This window comes from Osmia bicornis, chromosome 2, assembly GCF_907164935.1.
Source record: "Osmia bicornis bicornis chromosome 2, iOsmBic2.1, whole genome shotgun sequence".
Classification (NCBI taxonomy): Eukaryota; Metazoa; Arthropoda; class Insecta; order Hymenoptera; family Megachilidae; genus Osmia; species Osmia bicornis.
In genome coordinates this window covers 4,688,344-4,707,947 of record NC_060217.1, presented here as the reverse complement: position 1 = coordinate 4,707,947, position 19,604 = coordinate 4,688,344, and the positions used below count along the sequence as shown (strand labels likewise).

Here is a 19,604-nt window from a genome sequence, read left to right as displayed (position 1 = left end):
ACGTTCGCGTATTTAACTATTAGATTCTCCTCGTCGATACATCTTTAACATGATCGATTGGACAGTAAACGATGCTTGAAGTGCGCGGCTACGATATATACGAGTGTTTACATGTACATTTAGCTTGGGAATGTTTTACTCGGAAGGAAAGCACACGTGGACGCGAGCTTGCGTTTCTAGGTACGTTTAGCTGAGACATAACACCCCGTGTATGTGTGCATGAGAGTATGTTAGTTACATGTGCTCGTTCTCCTGATGGACAGCCAACGAATTGTAGGTTTTTCTAACCTTTAGGTCTTCACGATTCATTATTTCCCTTACGTGCCGATAGCACACGGTTGCTTATTCGAGGACTAACCGTGCCCAATGTTGTTTGGCTTCTGACAAGAACCAAAACATCAGAGTATGACAGAGAGAGAGAGAGAGTGTGCAGCGGCCATAATGGAATTTGAAAGGGTAAATGTTTAACTTTAGTCTAGTTGATTGATGCATGAAGGATCGCTTCGCGCCTTTGAAACTGTATATTTTTCTGACCGCGCAGACATCTTTCAGACATTTTGTTTTGATCCGACGGTGGTGTACGCGTGCGTTTTATGGACGCACCCGTCTGAACGGCACAGCGGACACGTTTGAGCCTGCGCGGTAAACCGCAAGCATTTATGAAACGTTTTTATAGAAAGTTTGATAAATGTATTATTCTGATTTTGAAGATGTGATACAATGGAAATGTAAAGTAGGATTTACGAAACGAAAACAACCAGTGTGTACATTATATACGGTACTGATAAATGTGTGCTGATACAATCATGAATATTATTGGGAATATTTTGATTATTAAAGCGCGATATGAATAGTCAACAAGATATAATTATCCGAGTTATTGACAAACATTATATCTTTGAAACATATGAAATGGAATAATCCCGACAGGTGATAGGATTTCTAAATTTCGTTCGTTGTTTTGTATTAACGAAATTGCTACCCCAGACGAGTTTGATGTCGTAAATAAATCGTCCGAAAACGATACTACCATCAAGCATTTACTCCAACAGAAAAAACAAGTGAACTCAAGCAGCGCCACATGTTGAAAATAAGTCATCATCCAGAAGCAACTTTTTTCCTCGCGGAGAGTCTGAAAATACAGCGTCACCCTTTCTATTATGGTGACTTTAGAAAAAAGTAGAAGATAAATCGTTCGAACTTGGACGATAAGTCGTATCAGAACTTCACGAAACGGAACTTTCAAAATTACCTTCGCGCGCCTTTACAGAAATGGACAGAACTTACTTCCTATAAACCAACATGGCAATTTTCAATCACAATAATAATCATAATATTCTTCAATTAATTTGCAAGATAATTTCGTTTTCTTTATGAACATACCTTGTGAACGAGCTGCTCTAGCGATTTATATGTTGTTACTCCATGTGCCCCGTAATTTCGTCTCCTCAAAAGATCCTCGAACCTTGTCTTCGGAAAGCATCCGTACGCGGCACGGTTGTACCGCGAACGAAAGCCACCGGATAGTTTCGCGGTGGAGCTAATTTACGCGAAGTCGAGCAATAAACATCGTGCGTCTCTCGCTAGAGAATACAACGGCGGTGTGAGCGCGCGCGCAGACAGAACGGAACAGAGCGGAGAGAGAGGGAAAAGCGACAAAGTGCGTTCGTGTGTACGAACGAGAAGCATACGCACGTAGGGCGCAACAGTAGCCGTAGCGCCGGTTAATTAGGGTTTAAGTTTATGAGGTGCAGGCGCGCACGCCCTACCCCCTACCTCCCTCATTCCATTCCTCCACCCCCACTCACCAACCCCCTCCACTAGCTCCCTCTTCGTCGTTCTTGTTGACGGCCGGGCTACTGTTTCTCTGTTCGCTACACACCACCCCCGTGACCCATCCCTATTGCGCGCGATTCACCAAACCACCACCACCTACACCAGCGTCGGCAGCATCGTCCTTTGCATTCTACGCGTATACATATGCTTACACGAGAGGGATTAATATGTGCGTGTGCACACGAGGGTATCAAACTTCACACGCGAGAGCAATAACAAATGTTGGACGTTCACAGCTTCACAGGTTTATCGCTGTTACCGCCGATTTACGCATAGCCGTGATAAAAAAAAAGAAGAAGAGAATGGATCGAAATAACGGCACGACTAGGGGAAGAACGGTGATTACCGTCGCCTAAATGAAAACCCCGATACATTATGGGCTTTCCAATGGGGAACCAGACCTGGTGCTATCTCATGCCTGACTCTGAAGAATTTTCTTTTATAGTGAATCATCAAACACGTCCTTTTATACTGTTTAGGAAATTGTTCTTGAATTACTGTTTGGAAGATGACTGGTAGGACAATCCAATAGCAAACGAGGTGTATATCTTCGGGTAAGAGTAAAAATTGTTTAAAGGTGTGTTTAAGGAACATTTCGCGCAAAGGGTCAGCGGTACAATTAAAGACGCGATACCGTTGAATACGTTCTCTGGCGCGTGTAGCAATATATTTTCGTTTCAAGACAGTGACCTCTCTGTTTCACGAAGCTATAGCTCTTATTCTTGATTCTTTTTCACTGCTTCGTTTCCCCTTCACAAGAACATTTATCGTCTAGCGACGGGATCCATTAGAGTCGTTGATGCATGCACAGATGTCTACAGGCTTTAAATAATAGTGTTTTAAGGGAACATTTTAAGGACTTCAGTCTCTAACTTAATTTTTCTTCGTGTTTGCACGAATTCGCGAACGACCAACGTTTCAGACGATTCTATGGAATAATTCATCCCTGTCCGTTTGTTACGCCATTGTTCAACGCTCGACCATAATTTACCGTGATCATTTTACGTGATGTTTTGCTGACTCGAGTACGTTGTTACCGTACGGAAACGATGTGCAAAATCCTCACTGTGGCAAGAAGCAATCTCGTTATCGGATAAAGTTATGCGCGGCGAGAACTAATGACTAACCACGGTCTAATCTCGAGGTGAGAGATCCGGGACTGGTGTCGATGCGCGTTAGCTAAATATACAGGCAGTGATCGGTAATCCGGTTATTAACTGGCTTCACTCGACTACCAATGGATATTAACCCCTTAAGTGGTATGAACGTGTTTACATATCCAATGATCGAAATAGCACAAGTACAATGTGCACTGTGTTGATGCAATTGCTGAATTGGATACTTCTGAACAGTACACCTTTGCGGTTTACCATTTCCATAGTGAATGACATATATGTATACAACTTGGAAAAAAGCTTATGTATGATGGGATACAGATTGATGTTCGAATCCTCAAAGAAAACAATAAATAATTAATCAAGGTATGGTGACACCAATTTACTAACTGAAATCTGTAATACAGTCAACACTTACCATCGCCATATAGACTGATATTCTCACCTAGCTACTTTGAAACTGATCTACACACAAAACAGAATAACTTGTTTTCTATTGTACCTACTTGATTCATCATCTTTATGTGCAATCACAGGCTCATCCAACTTATATTTTTATTTCGAGATAAACCAAATGAAACTTAATGGAAAACCGATGTTTGTTGAACGTAATTATCATTGAAACGATTAATTCCTTGCATATGGTTATGTAGATTACATCGAATTAAGATGATAGGGGAATCCAACTCGTTACTAAAAGCTTCACATAATGAAAATTTATAAACGTGTACCGTTCGAACCGGCCCTTTTTCCTTCCAATTTGATTGTTCCTGGTGTATACGCCTATCTTCTGCACGTACATTATTAGTAATAAAATTATCATAATACGTTTGCAGACTTATGTTTCTGATGCCATATATATCGCGAGTTACTGATTGTATCGTTTTACTCGCTACCGTCAGCCTCGGATCCGAAAGTGCACACTGAACGCGGAAGCTTGCAGTGCCGTGTGTTTTAAGGGTTTCATTTTTTTTCTTTTACTCACTTGTGATACGATCTTGCGCGTCATCACTTGCTTAAGATATCAAAAGCATGACCCATTACGACCATCTGTACTCATACCACGAAAAGATCTTCCCACGACTCGATTTGCAACTGAATGACTCAGAAAACAACGGAGACACTACTGTTGTGAGAATCATAATATAAAGTTGTTAATTATAATTGAAGAAGTCGGTACGTTCTTCTTAATTTATAATACAGCGCAGGTCTCGATTCACGATGGTTCAACCGGCACGATTTATTCCCTCAGTGCTAGCGATGAATAAACAAGAATCCACCTTGCAAATTTACACACCGGCAAGCAAAGCAACACAGGTAAAAATTGAGTCCTCGGGTGGATCGCGTGTCGTGTCAGGGCTATTCCTATTATTTATCCGGGGGTCCGAGTGGCCGAAGTACCGGGTTAGAGCGGAGGTGTCGTCAACAGCTCATAAAATCGGATCGGGTCTGGATGCGGGCGTTATCAATCTCATTCGGTCTGGTAGGAGGGAAGGGTTTCGGCGTGGTTCGCGTGCTACGAGGTAACGATATCAGCCGGAAATCTCCTGTCGCAGGTTGGTCTCGCGCGAAACGTTGCATCGCGTGTTGCCATGCTACTGCGGTCGGACAAAAACCAACCGGAGAGATAAGGCCACCTCTTGGAAGAAGAAGAAGGGCTGAAAACGGGTCGGTTGGAAGCCGAGGGGATGGAGAGAGGTGGGCCGTGATACGTCCAGCTTTCGAATGCACCGGTGCAAACGAGTCCACCTCTCGACGAAACTCCAGGCGTTCCCTCTTTCGTGATCTCCCGCGATATTCTTCGGACCCGACTGCTTCCACGTCGCACACGTTTATGCAGATATCTGTGCGCGAGCGCGAGCACACGTTCGTGCCGCGCAAAAACTCGCGTGGGAATGCAAAAATGCATTCGGCCAAACAGCGGTTTAGAGCACAGACGTTCTCTGTTCGCGAGTTCTTCTTACATCAGATAAGAACACCGAAAAACGCGGATTCGTTAACGAGTTCAGGTGTATCAGGTTGGAGAAACCCTGTTGTTCAGCTAATTGCATATTTGATTTCATAGTTACTTCATCTGCATTGTACACCTCTTATCGATGAGATGAAGACTTGTTGAAGAAATATTTTTCAACAGATGATACTGGCGAAGGCAACACGCTATAACAAAAAAGAGAAACTCCATGGGAAAAAAGAGAATGGTTATCATCCGTAGTTACGATCTTCACTCGATATCCGAACAAATATACGGGCGCGCACTCCGCGTGACTTCACTTATTATTACGTATCCGACGGGGTGGAAGGGGTTGCGAGGGCGAAAGGTATATATGTAGCAGGGGTGGTACATAATATATATCTAACTGCGCTGCGCCGCGTAATTAAATCATGCCGACGGTTTTGCAATTAAACTCGATTATTTGCTCGTCGCTAGCCGCCCCGCACCGGTCTCGATTTAACTCTTTCAAGCGCCGCGGCGCCCACACCCTTTGGCACCCTTGTCGCACTTGTCATCCGATGCAATATCCTACTACTTGATTCCACTGAACTACCCCGCAGTCTCTGAATTTTTCTGAAAACACATTTCACTTGATGCTTTTTAATCGTTTACAAAATATAATTAATGGTTTTCTAAGAAATTTACCAAAAAATTTGTTCATTTTTACTGTTTACTCTTAAGAAGTTGGGAGGTTGTAAATATTATGCTTTGAAAACAAAGTAACCAAATGTTTTCATGACTAAGTTTCGAAATTCACTTGAAAGAAAAAACGTCTGCAGGGCAATTGAAATGTTCTTTTATACTCTTCGGCGACTGTCACAAAAAAATAGAGCTTCAGAAAATTATACGTCTAAGGTCCGTTGTGGATTTGCATTGTAGGAGAAGGTTAAGGTGCAGCAGGTAGTTCCGGTCCTTTCCTGGTTTATACAATGCGGTTGTTACGGGTAATAAAATGGCATCACCGTGACCATGCTTAAATATCTGTGTACACGAAGAGAATCAAGGACCGTTTTCCATATTTTCCTGCGTGTTCGCAACAGTAAACGAAGACAATATATCAAAAACGAAAAGTATGAATTCTTGAAAACTTGAATAATTACTAATCTCTTAACTTGAAATTCATCGGAGTATTGTGCAAAGATTTTGTATACAAAAGTAATAGTTTTTTGTTTTCTGATAATTTAAATGAAGTTTCGAAGAATATCTTGACCAGGAAATAAGCTTTCTATCGCAACAGGGACGTTTCACAAAATTGGAATGCGCAGTAAAAAGGTGTATCGTTAAAAAGATCCCATCCGATGGTAGAAAAACGTGCGGACCACCGTGCACAGTCCCAAAACTTTCACCAAATGTAAAGCATCGGCTGTATTTTTTCCCTGAAAAATAACAACGAGGGACCAGGTCTTTTATAGGGGGACGTTAAGAGAAGAAGTCGACTTTCACCTAGGAAAGGCTGTTACAGCGCTTTTTACCGACCCGTCCAGAAGACTCACCCCTCCGTTTTAGGAAAGGTGCACACAGGACGCAAGAGAAAGCGACGAAATTTCGAGGGGCAATAAAAAAGTAAAAGTCGTGGCATGTTGTTTGTCACAGAGGGTAACATAAAATATAAAAAGGTTTTTCTAAAACGAAAAAGGGAAAGTTTGTACTTTGGAAAGAAATTGTGCCCCTTGCGTGTCGAACCTATACGAATCTTTTTCTTTGTGAGAGAATACCTACGGTATAGAATAAATTAGTAAGTTATCAATCTCTTAAATTGAAATGTTAAGCCCAGTGATAAAAAGTGAAAAATAAAATAGCGATTTTTAATCTTGAAAGATTATAATAGTGATCTTATATCGGAGATCATTAAAGATATTATTTCGTTTCAGTTGCACCCTCCCACGATTTTCCCGGGGTTTTGTTCGTGCTGCACGTTTGCTTCTCGTTCTGTATCATGTAATAGGGAGAGCAAAACGGAGGATGCGACAATATCCGGCGCGCCGGCGTCCGACAACTGATAACGCCAAGGGATGTTTATGTATGCGTTCATAATATGTTTCGAGTTATGTGCAACCCCTTCGAAACATGAGGACCGTCAACGTTGGAACCACGTGAAAATTTCAGAGACGAGAAATTCTTAAATTCACCATAAACACGCAATTTTTCATACAACGAATGGGGAATAATTTAAAATCCTGATTTCATCAGAAAAAGATAATGTTACAGAAGAAAAGAAACAATGAAATTAGTCGCGACGACAGGAGAAACTGCGGCGATAATTCGGGGCAAATTTTATCGATGCCGAATGAATAAACCTATAAAAAAGGAAAGTACTTTCCCCGACGGCTCAATGGCTTTCGTATCTATATGTAAATAAAGCGGAGTAAGAGAGAAAGAGAGACGGTGCCAGAGGGGGTTGAAGGGTTGGGGAAAAGAAGAGGCGGCCATTTCTCTCCATGGAGCTGGTGTAATTTACGCGAGGACTGAAGATAGCGAAGGGACTTAATTCACGTTCCGCCGACGAAAAAATAGGATAGAACCACTACCACCAGACAGGGAACCGACTGGCTTCGTTCGTTGCTCTTAATTCTCGTTACAAAAGGGAGCGATACCCCTTACTCGTTGCCAATTACCTAAGCTTATTAACTATTCTAATCAAACGAAACTCTGTTCTTAATCTCAACAACGTTAAGTCAGGTTTGTCATATCTGTACGAATTTTTAATAAGGATCAAATAATGATCAAAATGTAATCGTGACCTTTTTTGATAACGTATCTGAATAATCCCATAACAGAAAATGTTTCTTCCTCAACGAGTATAATAGTTGGCAAATGACGGAACAACGAAACGGCATTCCCCTTCGAATGAAACGAAATGAAACGAGCGTGGAGACATTCTCAACTGGTGGGTCAGCTCGTGACATTCCACTCGGCAATTATATGCCGATAGAAAAGAATAAAGCCGTCGCGCGACACGCGTTTCGAGTTGGCCGCGTGGCCCGCAGAGCGTGTATACCTCCGCTGGGTAAAATAATAGTTCGGCCTGGATGCCACACCCAGTATTGTCCTCGCTCATACTTGTACCTCCCCTTGCGTCGCCTTACACTCGCTTTGGCATTTTACGTAGGTACATATCGATGATATACATGTTTCTCTATATGTCAGACGTACACGACACATGGTCACGGTACAAGTGTATGGATACAGAGCGTCCCAAAATGTAATGCATTTAAGTTCAAAACTAATTTCTTAAAAATTCGGAAGAAAGTCAGATTTCTTCTTGAATGATCAACCACCCAGATTGTAATTATCATATTATACACCAATCTTCAAAGTGATTTTTCACAAAAACGAAGACACCCCCAAACAATAAACGTTATGGTTTATTGAACTGTCATCCTGTTCTCGTACTACCAATTTTGAAACAGCCGGTATAAGTATGGAAAAACGACGAACACGTAGGCACATGGGGACCCATGGCTGGATCTCCAAGATAGCAAGATACGAATGAATGTCGAGAGATAGAAACAGTAGATTTAGGATAGACGAAGAGAAAGAAAGATACATAGTAAAGGAGAGAGACGAGAAAGTGAGAGCGAGAGACAGAGAAACTGGTAGGAGAAAAGAGAGGCGAGCCGGGGTTGGTTTGGAAGAAAGGTGGGGTCGTGTTGGAAGAACGAAAAAGGGGGTTGGCACAGGATGATGGCGGTGGTTCTCCTGTTCGCTTCCACGTCCCTGCAGACGTGCCAGCCGCTGATCTACGATTCCCTCGCGCATAGCGGGCCGCATAACTCTCGTCTTATACCTCTCGGTGAGATCTGGACGATGATATTGCTTATCCGCGTGTTCGAACCGCGATCCACCCTGAATTCCCTCGAAAACAAAGGGGCAAAGAGGGAGTGCTGGTACGTAGGAGGACAGGCGAGAAAGATTACTGCTCTAGCACGTCTTAGGGGTGCTGGCAAATCCGCTCGCTTATTCTGCTGGGATAAAATACTCGCGTGAATTTCAAATAGGATAACATTCCGGTCAATTTATAGTTAATAAATATTGGGGTGAGAGACAGAGAGAGGGGTTGAAAACTTTGGTTAGCCGAATGGATTTCGCTCGAGAGGGTGCATAAAGTTCCCTGACCCTTAATCGTGAAAAAAATTCGATGGTTGTGTAATCGTGTAATCTGATGTGTATAAAAATGGAACAGAATTATTGGATTTAATGGAATTGAACATGTCTTACGAGAAATCGTCATTAAGGATGGAATTCAAGTGTATCGTCAAATATAGGGTGAAAATATTAAAAATGAGCACGATAATGCTAGAAACGAATAAATTCTATTATGACCCTCCCGGTACACTATGAAGCATGATATTACTAAACAACGTTGTCTCTAGCCGGAAATCTTTAAAAGAATGGAATAAGAGAGCGGGATAGAGAAACGTTTTGTTGGAAGAGATAGTAAGAACGAGGAGGAGAGAAAGGAGAAAAGCATCCGCCCCTTACCTCCGCGCTCACCTCGAGGGTTTCAGCTCGTGCAAGCGGTTAACGCAGCCATTTCACGCCTCGGGAAGCATCCAGTTTCCTCATCCGAATTCTAACCGAATTCACGGAAACCTCTCCACGGACAAGCTACGAGGATTTCTATTTAGCAGAGACTGGGAAAATGGCAGAGACAATTGAGAGGGTCTAAAAGATACTTCGCGCGAGTATTGCAAGCTAATCCATTGGATTTCTACGATTCTACGATGATCGCAGTATCGTTATTTTTTGAACATTACTCAATGAACCAAAGTTTGGTATTATGTCACCCCCCAATTCATAAACATTGAAAATATTACGATCTTTTATTGTAGAACCATCTTTCATTCTTCTATAGTTTGCAGAGTTCATTATTGTTCACACGGCGTAAACTTTCATACGAGAAACTTACTTTATTTCCTGAGCTCTGAAACCCCTACCTCTTTTCCGCTACCAATATGATTTGCTACGGTGTATATCTATCACTACCGAAAATAGAATCAAAAGAAGACCTCGAAACAAAGAGTTGCGCGAATATACTAAATCCAATAATCGAGATGCTTTCATCATACAGCCCATTGACTTGAACATCCCTCCCGTCAGTGCAATTCTTCCTAACCCCAGAACCATTTAATCCTTCATGTCACTGGATGCCAAACGATCGACGAGGGGTTCTACTTGCCCCTTAAAACGTCGATTCTTTACCGAATTGACTAGCAATTAACGATAGAGTGACTTTGTTTCCGGCTGTTTGAAGAGCCCTTTTATCGTCGCTTCGAACATGCAAACGAGAAGAATCACGTGGTAGGAAAATCTCGCATGTGCATAAAGGGACGAACAATCAGGGGAATACTACCCCCATCGAATACACAGCGCGTACATTTCGTCTGATATCGATGTCACATCTATTCCACGGAGAATTTCCATATAGGATTCGACTTATGGCGGTTGGTGGATGCGCGAAACTGTCGTAACGCTATCGAATTTTTACGGGTACAGGTCGTTTTGCCAGTTTACCTCGTAAATCTGGTCGCGCTGGCGCGTGGACGACCCTTTCTCCTCCCAGGCTTTTTTTTCTGGCAGAATGGCCTAAAGTGAGTATCGATCAGAAAGTCTGAGGGAATTACGGTCCATGAGCGATTCTCCATTGCCTACACCAAGTGGTTATATCTGCCATACGTCGTGTGCCGTAGGAAAGGGGGCGGCAACCGCAGCAGTAGCACGACTGTCCTTCCCTCCCTCGCCCTCCGTCGCCATAGCCGTACTCGGCTACCCCAATTTCACCCCCGAGAGCCAATATTTATTGATCACCCTCGAAGGCATCGTTCTGTATTCTCTCTACTTCTCTATCGCACCCTCTCCTTCCTTCACTCCCTCCTCCCAACGTACACCCACCCCATCTTCCCTGACACGACCTCTGCACGTTCTTTCGCGGCGAACTTCTTTTTCTCTTCTTTTTTTACCCCGCTGGTTTTTTAAGAAAAAGAGAAACACAAACACGTTCCCCACCCATCTCGCTGTCAAGACGCTCGCAGCTGTTCCTCGCGATGCTTCTGTCCCGCCCCCCTACGGAAGAAAGAGTTGGTCGTCACCAAAGGGGAGGAAAAGAGAACTCTTCAGGAGGTGCTGCTGCAACGGCAGGCACGGCTTTAGGACGATGAAAATTCACCCCACGACTCTTTATTCTTGGAAGCTTGCCTCCCGGTGTCTCGTTTGAGAATTCCCGACGACTTAAAGCGGACTTCGAAGGAAATTCGAACGAAGGGTAGCATCTGTGCCGGAGGAGCCTCGCCCCGAATAAATCTACTGCTGCGACATGCCATGGACCCGAATTCGACGCGAGAATCTCGGTTTTTTAATGCGCTAACACACTAAACCGCTTCGTCGACTCGATTTATCCTCACCTACCCAGCATCTTTCTATAGAGATTCTGCTAATTTTTTATTACTAGGCTGAGAGAGGTTCGAATCGACGAATGGGTCTTGGAAGGTTAATCAAGTTTGAAGAAAGCACAACTCACCTTGCAACCATGTCCAATGCGGCTTAGCATTATCTTCCTTACCTATGACAGAGAAAAGTCTACGTAAGGATTCAGCTTTCTCTGATCATTGCATGAGTGCAAACAAGTGGAGAGTGCTCGAATTGAAACGAATAGAATAAATCTTTTCAATGATCGAATTCGACGACTGGGGTATGGGGATTGGGGGATAGGAACAGATAACGTATACATATAATAAGAGACGTCAGTTTTTGAATTATATGTTGGAAACTGATCGCCTGTTCTGCCGCGAAACACCGTAAATCGTGGAAATGTTTAAGCAGCCCCCTCCATTCAGGTCTGACTGGTATAATGCGAGAGCGAGAGGGGACACGATCGATCGGGAACATTTTAAAACCGAACCAATGAGAATAACTCGCGAGTCGAGACCCGTCATAAATGAAGCCGTAAATCGTACTTAGCCATTCGCGATATTTCCGCTATTGGACAACACACAATTTTCTATCGGATAGTTCAATTTCTAGATCGAAGATTCATATTTAAAAATAACCGCACCAATCGGACGAGATTGAACAATTAACGACACGACCCCACCAAACTCCGTGCCCTCTTTGCTTGATCGTTTTCCGGCCGCTATACCACCCGCAAACACCCCCTTTTGCGTTTCATTTCGACGACGATTTTCGCGTTGCCCGTGATGAAACGCCGATCGATGAGCTACTGAATGCATTTTGCACGCTAGTGCGCGCGAACGCCGTACGCCGGATTGCGTTCGTTAATATTCTATTAGACATCGACAAATGCGCGACATGTTTCAACGACGCTCGCCGTTTAATCTCCTCGCCTCATTATACATTCGATCTAACTCGTGAGGCGAAAATGACGCTTGCCGGCACGATTGCTTGTCTGTTACACGTCCAATCTTTGATTCTGACAGAGAAATTCGGGGAACTATAAAAACTTCGTTATGGTGACACTTTCATTGTACGTCTCAGCTATCAAATTCCTATGAACTATCGAATTAGAGTCGCATAATTTATTCCACTTGCGAATTTTAAGGTACTTAATTCGTTCCAGAAGTTATACTTTATCGATTCCATCCTCTATGAATACGGATGTCCTACGGAAGCATTTAAATTCCCTCGACTGCGGAGTGTTAAAAAGCAATTCTATCTATAGTAGCCAAAAATCATAGAAAAATAAGATAGAATGGGAATTCGATCGATAGCTTCTACGTTACACTGAACACAGTTCACTCTAGTGGAATCATCAATGAGAAGGATTAACTTAATTGTTCGAAATGGGGAAATTTCAATCGTCGAACGACTCGCTGCAGAACGCGGCCAATTATGCGCGCCCGCCACTCCGTGCCGCTTGTAACTCATCGCAATAACAGAATAGTATAATCAATTTCGAATCCCCCTTCTCACTTCTACCCCCTTGGGCCAGTTCAAATTACGACATTTCAGTTACATCAATCATTCACTCGTTTATCGTGTAAACGAGCTAGTTAGTCACGATCGTAAAGCAACAACCTATTGAAAGTATAATGCAGCAGTCTGCTTGGCAGTAGTGGGATGTAAAGGAGAAGCTTAGCAGGCCGTATTAAACTGGACATAGAATCGTTTACACGTATGGGCTGCTAACATGTAGCCTGACTAAGGTAATCTAACATCTACTGAACAACTTCTTTCCTAGCCGACTGTGCTCTGTCATCTATATTCTAGTTATTTGCGCACGTGCACGGCCGCCAGCTCTATTTACGCGTCGCTGCTTGAGTCGATGTGTGTATAGGAACGGTGATCAAACGCGCGATGGTTACCTACTTAAGTCGGATATTATCGGCAGAGGAGGCAATTCGATTGCGTGTACCGAAGCATGGTGCAGCGCTGATATAGAACTACTAAACAGGTCGTAGATCAGCTTGGTTAGTTACAACGCTGATGCCCTGCTCTGAGTCTGCCCGTGCTGCCCCCTACCTCGGCCCATTCCACGCTAAACCAATTCCCACCGGTGTTCTGGATCATTTGGCGGCCCGCGGCCGTGAGATGCGCGCAAATACCTCTACCACGACCTCGCTATCGCGATCTCGTAATTCGCTCTCCGATTTGCTATGATTTTCAGAAAAAAAAAAATCGTTTGAATTGTGATGATTTTCACGTAAAACTGGATGTAACGCAAAACTGATCGGTCGGCTCCCCAAATGAAATGATATAGGATCACCTGTCACAGTCTAATAAGTGTACAGTCTCTCTGTTTGTGCAAAGAAGTATTCCTGTTACCCCTCAAGGAGGCAACATTACACTATGTTTCGAATAGTGGAGTAAATGTAACTTAAAAATTATGGAACGACCCACGACTCCCAATGAAAAAATTGCAGAGAATGTGTTAATCGTTTTATCTCTGTTCAAACACAGATCTGCAAGATTTCAATTTCATTCTTCTATCCAATCTTATATCCTCGTACCGAATGCGCGGCTCCCAGATCTGCGGCTCACCGGCAGCAATGATCTTGAACGAGGAACGCGAGGTCGTAAATCAACCATGAAATCTCATATCCCTTGGTAAAAGCCGTAGCGAACGAGAGGCTCGATTCTTTCGTCCAGGTCGGCCTAGACCCTCGATGAATTGATAATTCAAGAGGGAACGGCGTTATTGGTTCCCAGAGTGAGCGCCGCTGAAAATCTGCAGATCGGTGACTTACGACACATTGCCGGTGACTGGTTATTAGATTATTGCTCGTATCGACAGCTCATGCGTTCGTTGTCGATATAGGGTGAAAGGGTGGTGGGTAGAGCAAAGAGGGTGGTCGATCGGTACAGGGAGGAGGATGCCTACTACTGGTCGCTTGTGATGGTGTCGCTGGTTGTGGGTCGCGTACGGACCACGTACAAATATAGGGGGGTTCAGGTCGACGAGGGGACAAGAGACGTGGCCAGCGGCGGTGGGACAAAATGGGGAGACCGTGATAACGATAACGTACGATCGGCATTAGCTGGCGGCTTGCTGCGGCTGATGGATGCGCTAATTATCAGCAAGCAGGAGTTACAGTGTTTCGCGTACCCGTCCGCGTACGCGGACGATGACTATGCGTTTCCGATAGAGACCATCGTGAAAAAAGAGATTACGCGGCGTACAGAGAGCCGGGATGAAAAAAAAACACGCGAAAAATCGTGAATTGCATGGACGTAGTTTGGTAGCACTTCGTGACCGAAAATTCGAGAGCTATCCCAATTTGGACTGGAGCGAGCATTTTACTAGCCGACCAAATCCGTAGCTATACCATCCCCGTGAAACCTTATTGCATAATTCGCGAATCCATTATAGGGATACTAGCAATACAAATTCTAATGAAATTCACAAAAAAAAGATGTCAGAAATAATCCAAATAACTAATTCTATATTTTGCAAAATTAAAAATACACCTATTTAAGAAAGATTTTGACAAAAGTTCAATGAACGAATTCAATTCCAATTCGATTGGTCCAAATTCAGTCAGTGGACTTAATGGTTCGATATAAAGGGAAATCGAGCTATCTTCTTCCTTTACGTTTACAATTTCGAAGGCCAATGACGCCTCACACATCCACGTAGACCCCATACGTATCCAGGAAACCGCAAGCTGCGGTCTAAGCCCTAGATGCATCTACGTAACATAATCTACGATACCGGGCAGTCCGCGTATACAGCGCACGATCGGTCGAGATCCGGTGCCCCGTAATGAACATGGCGCTTGTTTATTTAATGGGAAATTCGGTGGCGCCATAAAGCTCGAAGAAGGGGGTGAAACCTATTAAATTTATGCTTTCGGTTTACCCGCTCTGACGGATCGCAATGCCCGCACGCGTCGACCTCTAGCCATCCCCCTACCGGTGGTTCGACCACCCATCTCCACCCACTTGCACCGCCATTTCTACCACCTACTACTCCTCCCTTTCATTCCTGCTTTCCTCTATCTCCACCTCCCTTCTGCTAGTTCATTCTCGCCACCTCTCTTGCTTCATCCCTTTCCAAACGATTTCATGGTTCTAGTCTCTCTGGCTATGTGCATGTGTGTGTGTTTACCCTATTGGTAGTCCAGTGTAATCCAAACGGAGATATATATTCGTAGTTGCCTACAGAGGTTCGACCAGGGTTCTGTGAACCACGTTGTGGCGCCCATCGTGACGGACAGCACCGCGTCAGCGCGTAAAGCATCATCGCGTTTCTGCGGCTTGTGAAACGCCGCGCTGCTCATATGTTTGCTTGCTCACTATGCTGTTGAAGATCGAAAATTGAGCTAGATGATAATGAGGTATCGAATGAATTATTAATTGATGCCTTCTTTTTAAGAAGATAAATTATTATTCTATCGACAAATAACTTATCCGTTTTATACGTCTCAATAAAGAAGTTCGTCCAACTTTTGGTAATCGTTATAGCTTGATATCATGCGACAATCGAGGGTGGCTCCGTTTCAGAAACTTTCTCTTTCAACCGGCCGTATCCGTAAACCCTGAAGAATTTGGCGAAGGAAAAACGGTCGTTCTGCAACTTTATCCCTTTTGGATCCCCCTAATTACCAAATTTTCCTCGCCCTTAATTTAGTGTTATAATTGCTTCCTATCCCTTCTAAGGGGTTGCCTGCCAGTACTTCAGCTCCCGCGATACTGCCACCCTTACGCTCATTCCTTATATTCCCTCTTCTCTTTGAAATATCCTTACATAGGCTGCTGGTGCTGTTACTTCGTCCTTGCTCTGCCACCCTCTGTGCTCTTTTATCACGGTGTATCCAAATAGCCCAATAAATTTGTACTCGATGCGCATTTAAACGACTCGAGATGCCGACACATCGATCGCTCCCGTTAACGTTGACAATCATTGAGCATTAACTAACGCGATGGTTAAAATGAAGTCAGTTGCTAAAGAATATCGATATCGCACCCTCATTTTCTTCACATCTTTAGAATACGCAGATCTAGTAGGGTGCTTGTGCTCGAATCGCGAATTTCTAATTATAATTTCAGGTGTAGGTCAGAGGCACACTCGGCACGAGGAATATGCGAATTGACGCTGCACGTGCAGCGCGTGCCAGTTGGTTTGCCACGCAGTCACGTCTGCGAGCGTTCATGTTTGCGCAACACAGTGGCGCGCGTATACGCGACAACCCACACCCAGGAAGGGTTTTTATGTCACCGAACACGCCACAATAATAAAGCGATAATTTCACCGCCATGAAACGCGAATCATTCTCCTACTCTATTTTCGCGTCTTCCACTATATTTGAATTTTTTCATAGGATGCTGAAATTACACTCTCAAACTAATGCTTCGAAATGCTTTTGAACGGCGAATGAACTGAAGGTAATCGCTATAAACTGCGATCCATTTCGAAGAAAGCAAAAAGAATTGACCCATAATAGTAATAATTCCATTCCTAACAAGACGTCGCATAAAAACAACAATAGGAAGAATGAAGCGACACAGTAAGTCTGGCAGGCCAGGAAATGCGTGAGATATAAAAGCGTCCGACGTCGCTAAGTACGTTCAGAGTCAATATAATTTTGGCACGGCACTCGGATGTCGCTGAACGTCTCCCGTATATACGTTCAGTCGCATCCGGGGGCCATATACGCTGTCTGGAGAAACTGCTGGGAACGGGGCTTCGACATAATAACCCGGGTTATGCTTACGCTAGACGGTTTCAGCGTATATAAAAGTCGGTTTACTTTCGGTTTACATGGCGGTCCTAGGTACAGAAGAGGAGCCAGCTACGACGGTACGAGTAAGTACATATCGGTGTGGAGTCGTTCCGTTTCGTCCACCAATGGATCGACTGCTAGGTTTTCTTTTGCCTCGTATATATTCCAGCCCGTACACAAGCAGGCGAAGAAGAGAGTCTACAGTACAGCGAATGGCTGAAACTTCTACCGGCTAGGCAAAAATGTATCCGGACCCCTGGCTCCTCGATATTCTCCCGTTATAACGACCGAACTACACGAGATAACTTGTCCGACAGTGAAATGGCCCACAAATAAACGAACGATAAATCAGCAGATAAAAGAGAATTCGTGATGACCATGATGGAAGAAGATATTTAGCTACTGGACGCATCTGAATCTTTAACATATCGAAAGTGGATGAGAAATTAGATTGAAATTAAGTTGATTAAAGCAGAATGTTGATATAAATCTGCTGTTAATAAGCCTCTCGTACAAGCAGGCTCAAAAATGTCTCGTTTACAAAGGCTTAAAGGACGTCACGTTTCGAAGTCTGTTCGTTCGATTCAAAGAGCACCATTAATAACCCGCGCAACACTCGCTCGTTGTTCCGGAGGGGAAACGTTTTGAATACGATTAGCATCTGCTATGACTAGAACAGTCCCGGTCAACGGATCGTTAACAACTTCGAAACGCTGTTAACGACTGCGACAATGTTCTCCCAGAGAGGACGTTCGAAATTCCTCTGTGGGGTTGAGTTCGACATGAAAGCGAATTTCAACTCAATGAGAAATAAAGCTTATGTAATTAAATACATAAAAATGTCCTAAATACACATGCTACCTACTAAGACCAGTAAAAAGGGTAAACGTGCAACGCAGAGCAACGTACAGTAATAAAGAAAAAGACTAAGAAACAATGAAAAGAAAAAGCTTCGTAACAATACGAAATTTCCACGTGTACAGCGAAGTTTTATTTGTCGCAATGCCACCAGCGATGCAAAGAGTTAAGGTTCGCATCCTCCAACACCCCCGGCGAAGACACAAGCAAGTAGCGGACGTTGGATTCAGGGGTAGGTGTATAAAGGGTCCTGCCCAGTCACCGCAAACCTTCTATTTCCACCCCCTCCACAACCCTTGTCGCATACCGAGCTAGGAAAGGGTTCGTAAAACTTGGGGATGCCCGGGATATTTACGCGTCATCGTAAACTGCAGGCGTCTTCTTACTTACCCTAGGATACAGTAACGGCGCTACCTCTCGCCTATTGCCGTCGCTAGATACAACCCCTTTTACTTCGGCACGCCGGCGTCCACCCCGAAATTATTATGTCGCTATCAAATGCCTCCCCTTTACCGCGCTATTTCGTTTGGCAAGCACGCCCAAAAATTGCGCTTTTTATACGTGGTTCAAGAGTGTTGCGGGCGGGAAATTTCTTATTATTTCTCGTTCCTAAAGAGTTATTTTAGGGAGATTATTCTAGACGATGGCAAGAGTGATAGTGAATAGTAGGAAAGAAAACTAGTCAAGAAATGCAGACCTTCAAATAACTTAAAATTGTTCAAACGTGGCAAATTGATTGCCATAAGCAAAAAAAAGGTAGAGTTTGGGTAGAGTAAAGTGTTGCAATACATGTTTATATTAATCCCATTATCTAAATGTATTTATATTTTAATTGATCTCGTTAGTTACTTAGTTACAGCGGTACTGTTTTTCATACAATTAAATGCACACGTGCTGCAACTTTCTACATCGTTAACTTTTTTTATTGACTAATGAATTTAAATAATTATAAATTAATGGAATTTTTTAGTTCTCAACTAGAATCAATTAATTTCTAACTTTTATCAGTACAATTTTTATCTCTCTTCTTAATAAGGACTAATTTAAAGAAATACATATTGTTGCAATAAATTTATCGTCTATGGTACGCTCTGAATTAAGATATCTTGTTCCTGATTAACACACCGTCTGCGCCGAGCCAAAGCATAATTTTCTAAAATGTTCGTCGCTCGTAAACACTACTTCCTTTGTAAAATTACTTATACTTTTCACAATATCTCACCCACGGTATCCCTATTCATCCCCGAGGAATTAGCTTGTCTCATGATAACTTTGTCAACTTTGTACGCGTGATTGTTCAAATTGTTGGCTACGCCTCAGTTTACTTAATTTCCCTTGCCATAAATCTATAATAAGTCATCATCGCGTACTATGTTGTTTGTATAAGACACTGAATCGAATAGTTGGACAAAGGATTGGGATTTAAACTTTGCTAAAGATGTTTCTATCAACTTTCATCATTCATCATCTACTTCTCCTAGGAACACGTGTTTACTAACACCTTAACCCATCTCTTCCTCGAATCCATCCTCCGCTACTCTGTTCATCGGAATTTATTAGTATACATAGCCCGTTCCAATATGACTGACCAAATTATAAATAAGGGGAACAAGGCTTTTCTCCTTT

General features: G+C 43.3%; 1 protein-coding gene across 4 annotated transcripts in view; it reads right to left on the bottom strand.

Moving 5' to 3' along the window:
- The window catches only part of LOC114879263 (homeotic protein ultrabithorax-like), a 122,166-nt gene that overhangs the window by 54,398 nt on the left and 48,164 nt on the right, over positions 1-19,604 (bottom strand). For 3 of the 4 annotated variants that reach the window (XM_046290184.1, XM_046290183.1, XM_046290185.1), the window contains one exon: positions 11,462-11,503. The exons of the other annotated variant lie outside the window; for it this stretch is intronic. In XM_046290184.1, the coding sequence (XP_046146140.1) occupies positions 11,462-11,503 (42 nt within the window). The remainder of the gene's footprint in view (positions 1-11,461; positions 11,504-19,604) is intronic. 4 annotated transcript variants of the gene reach the window in all.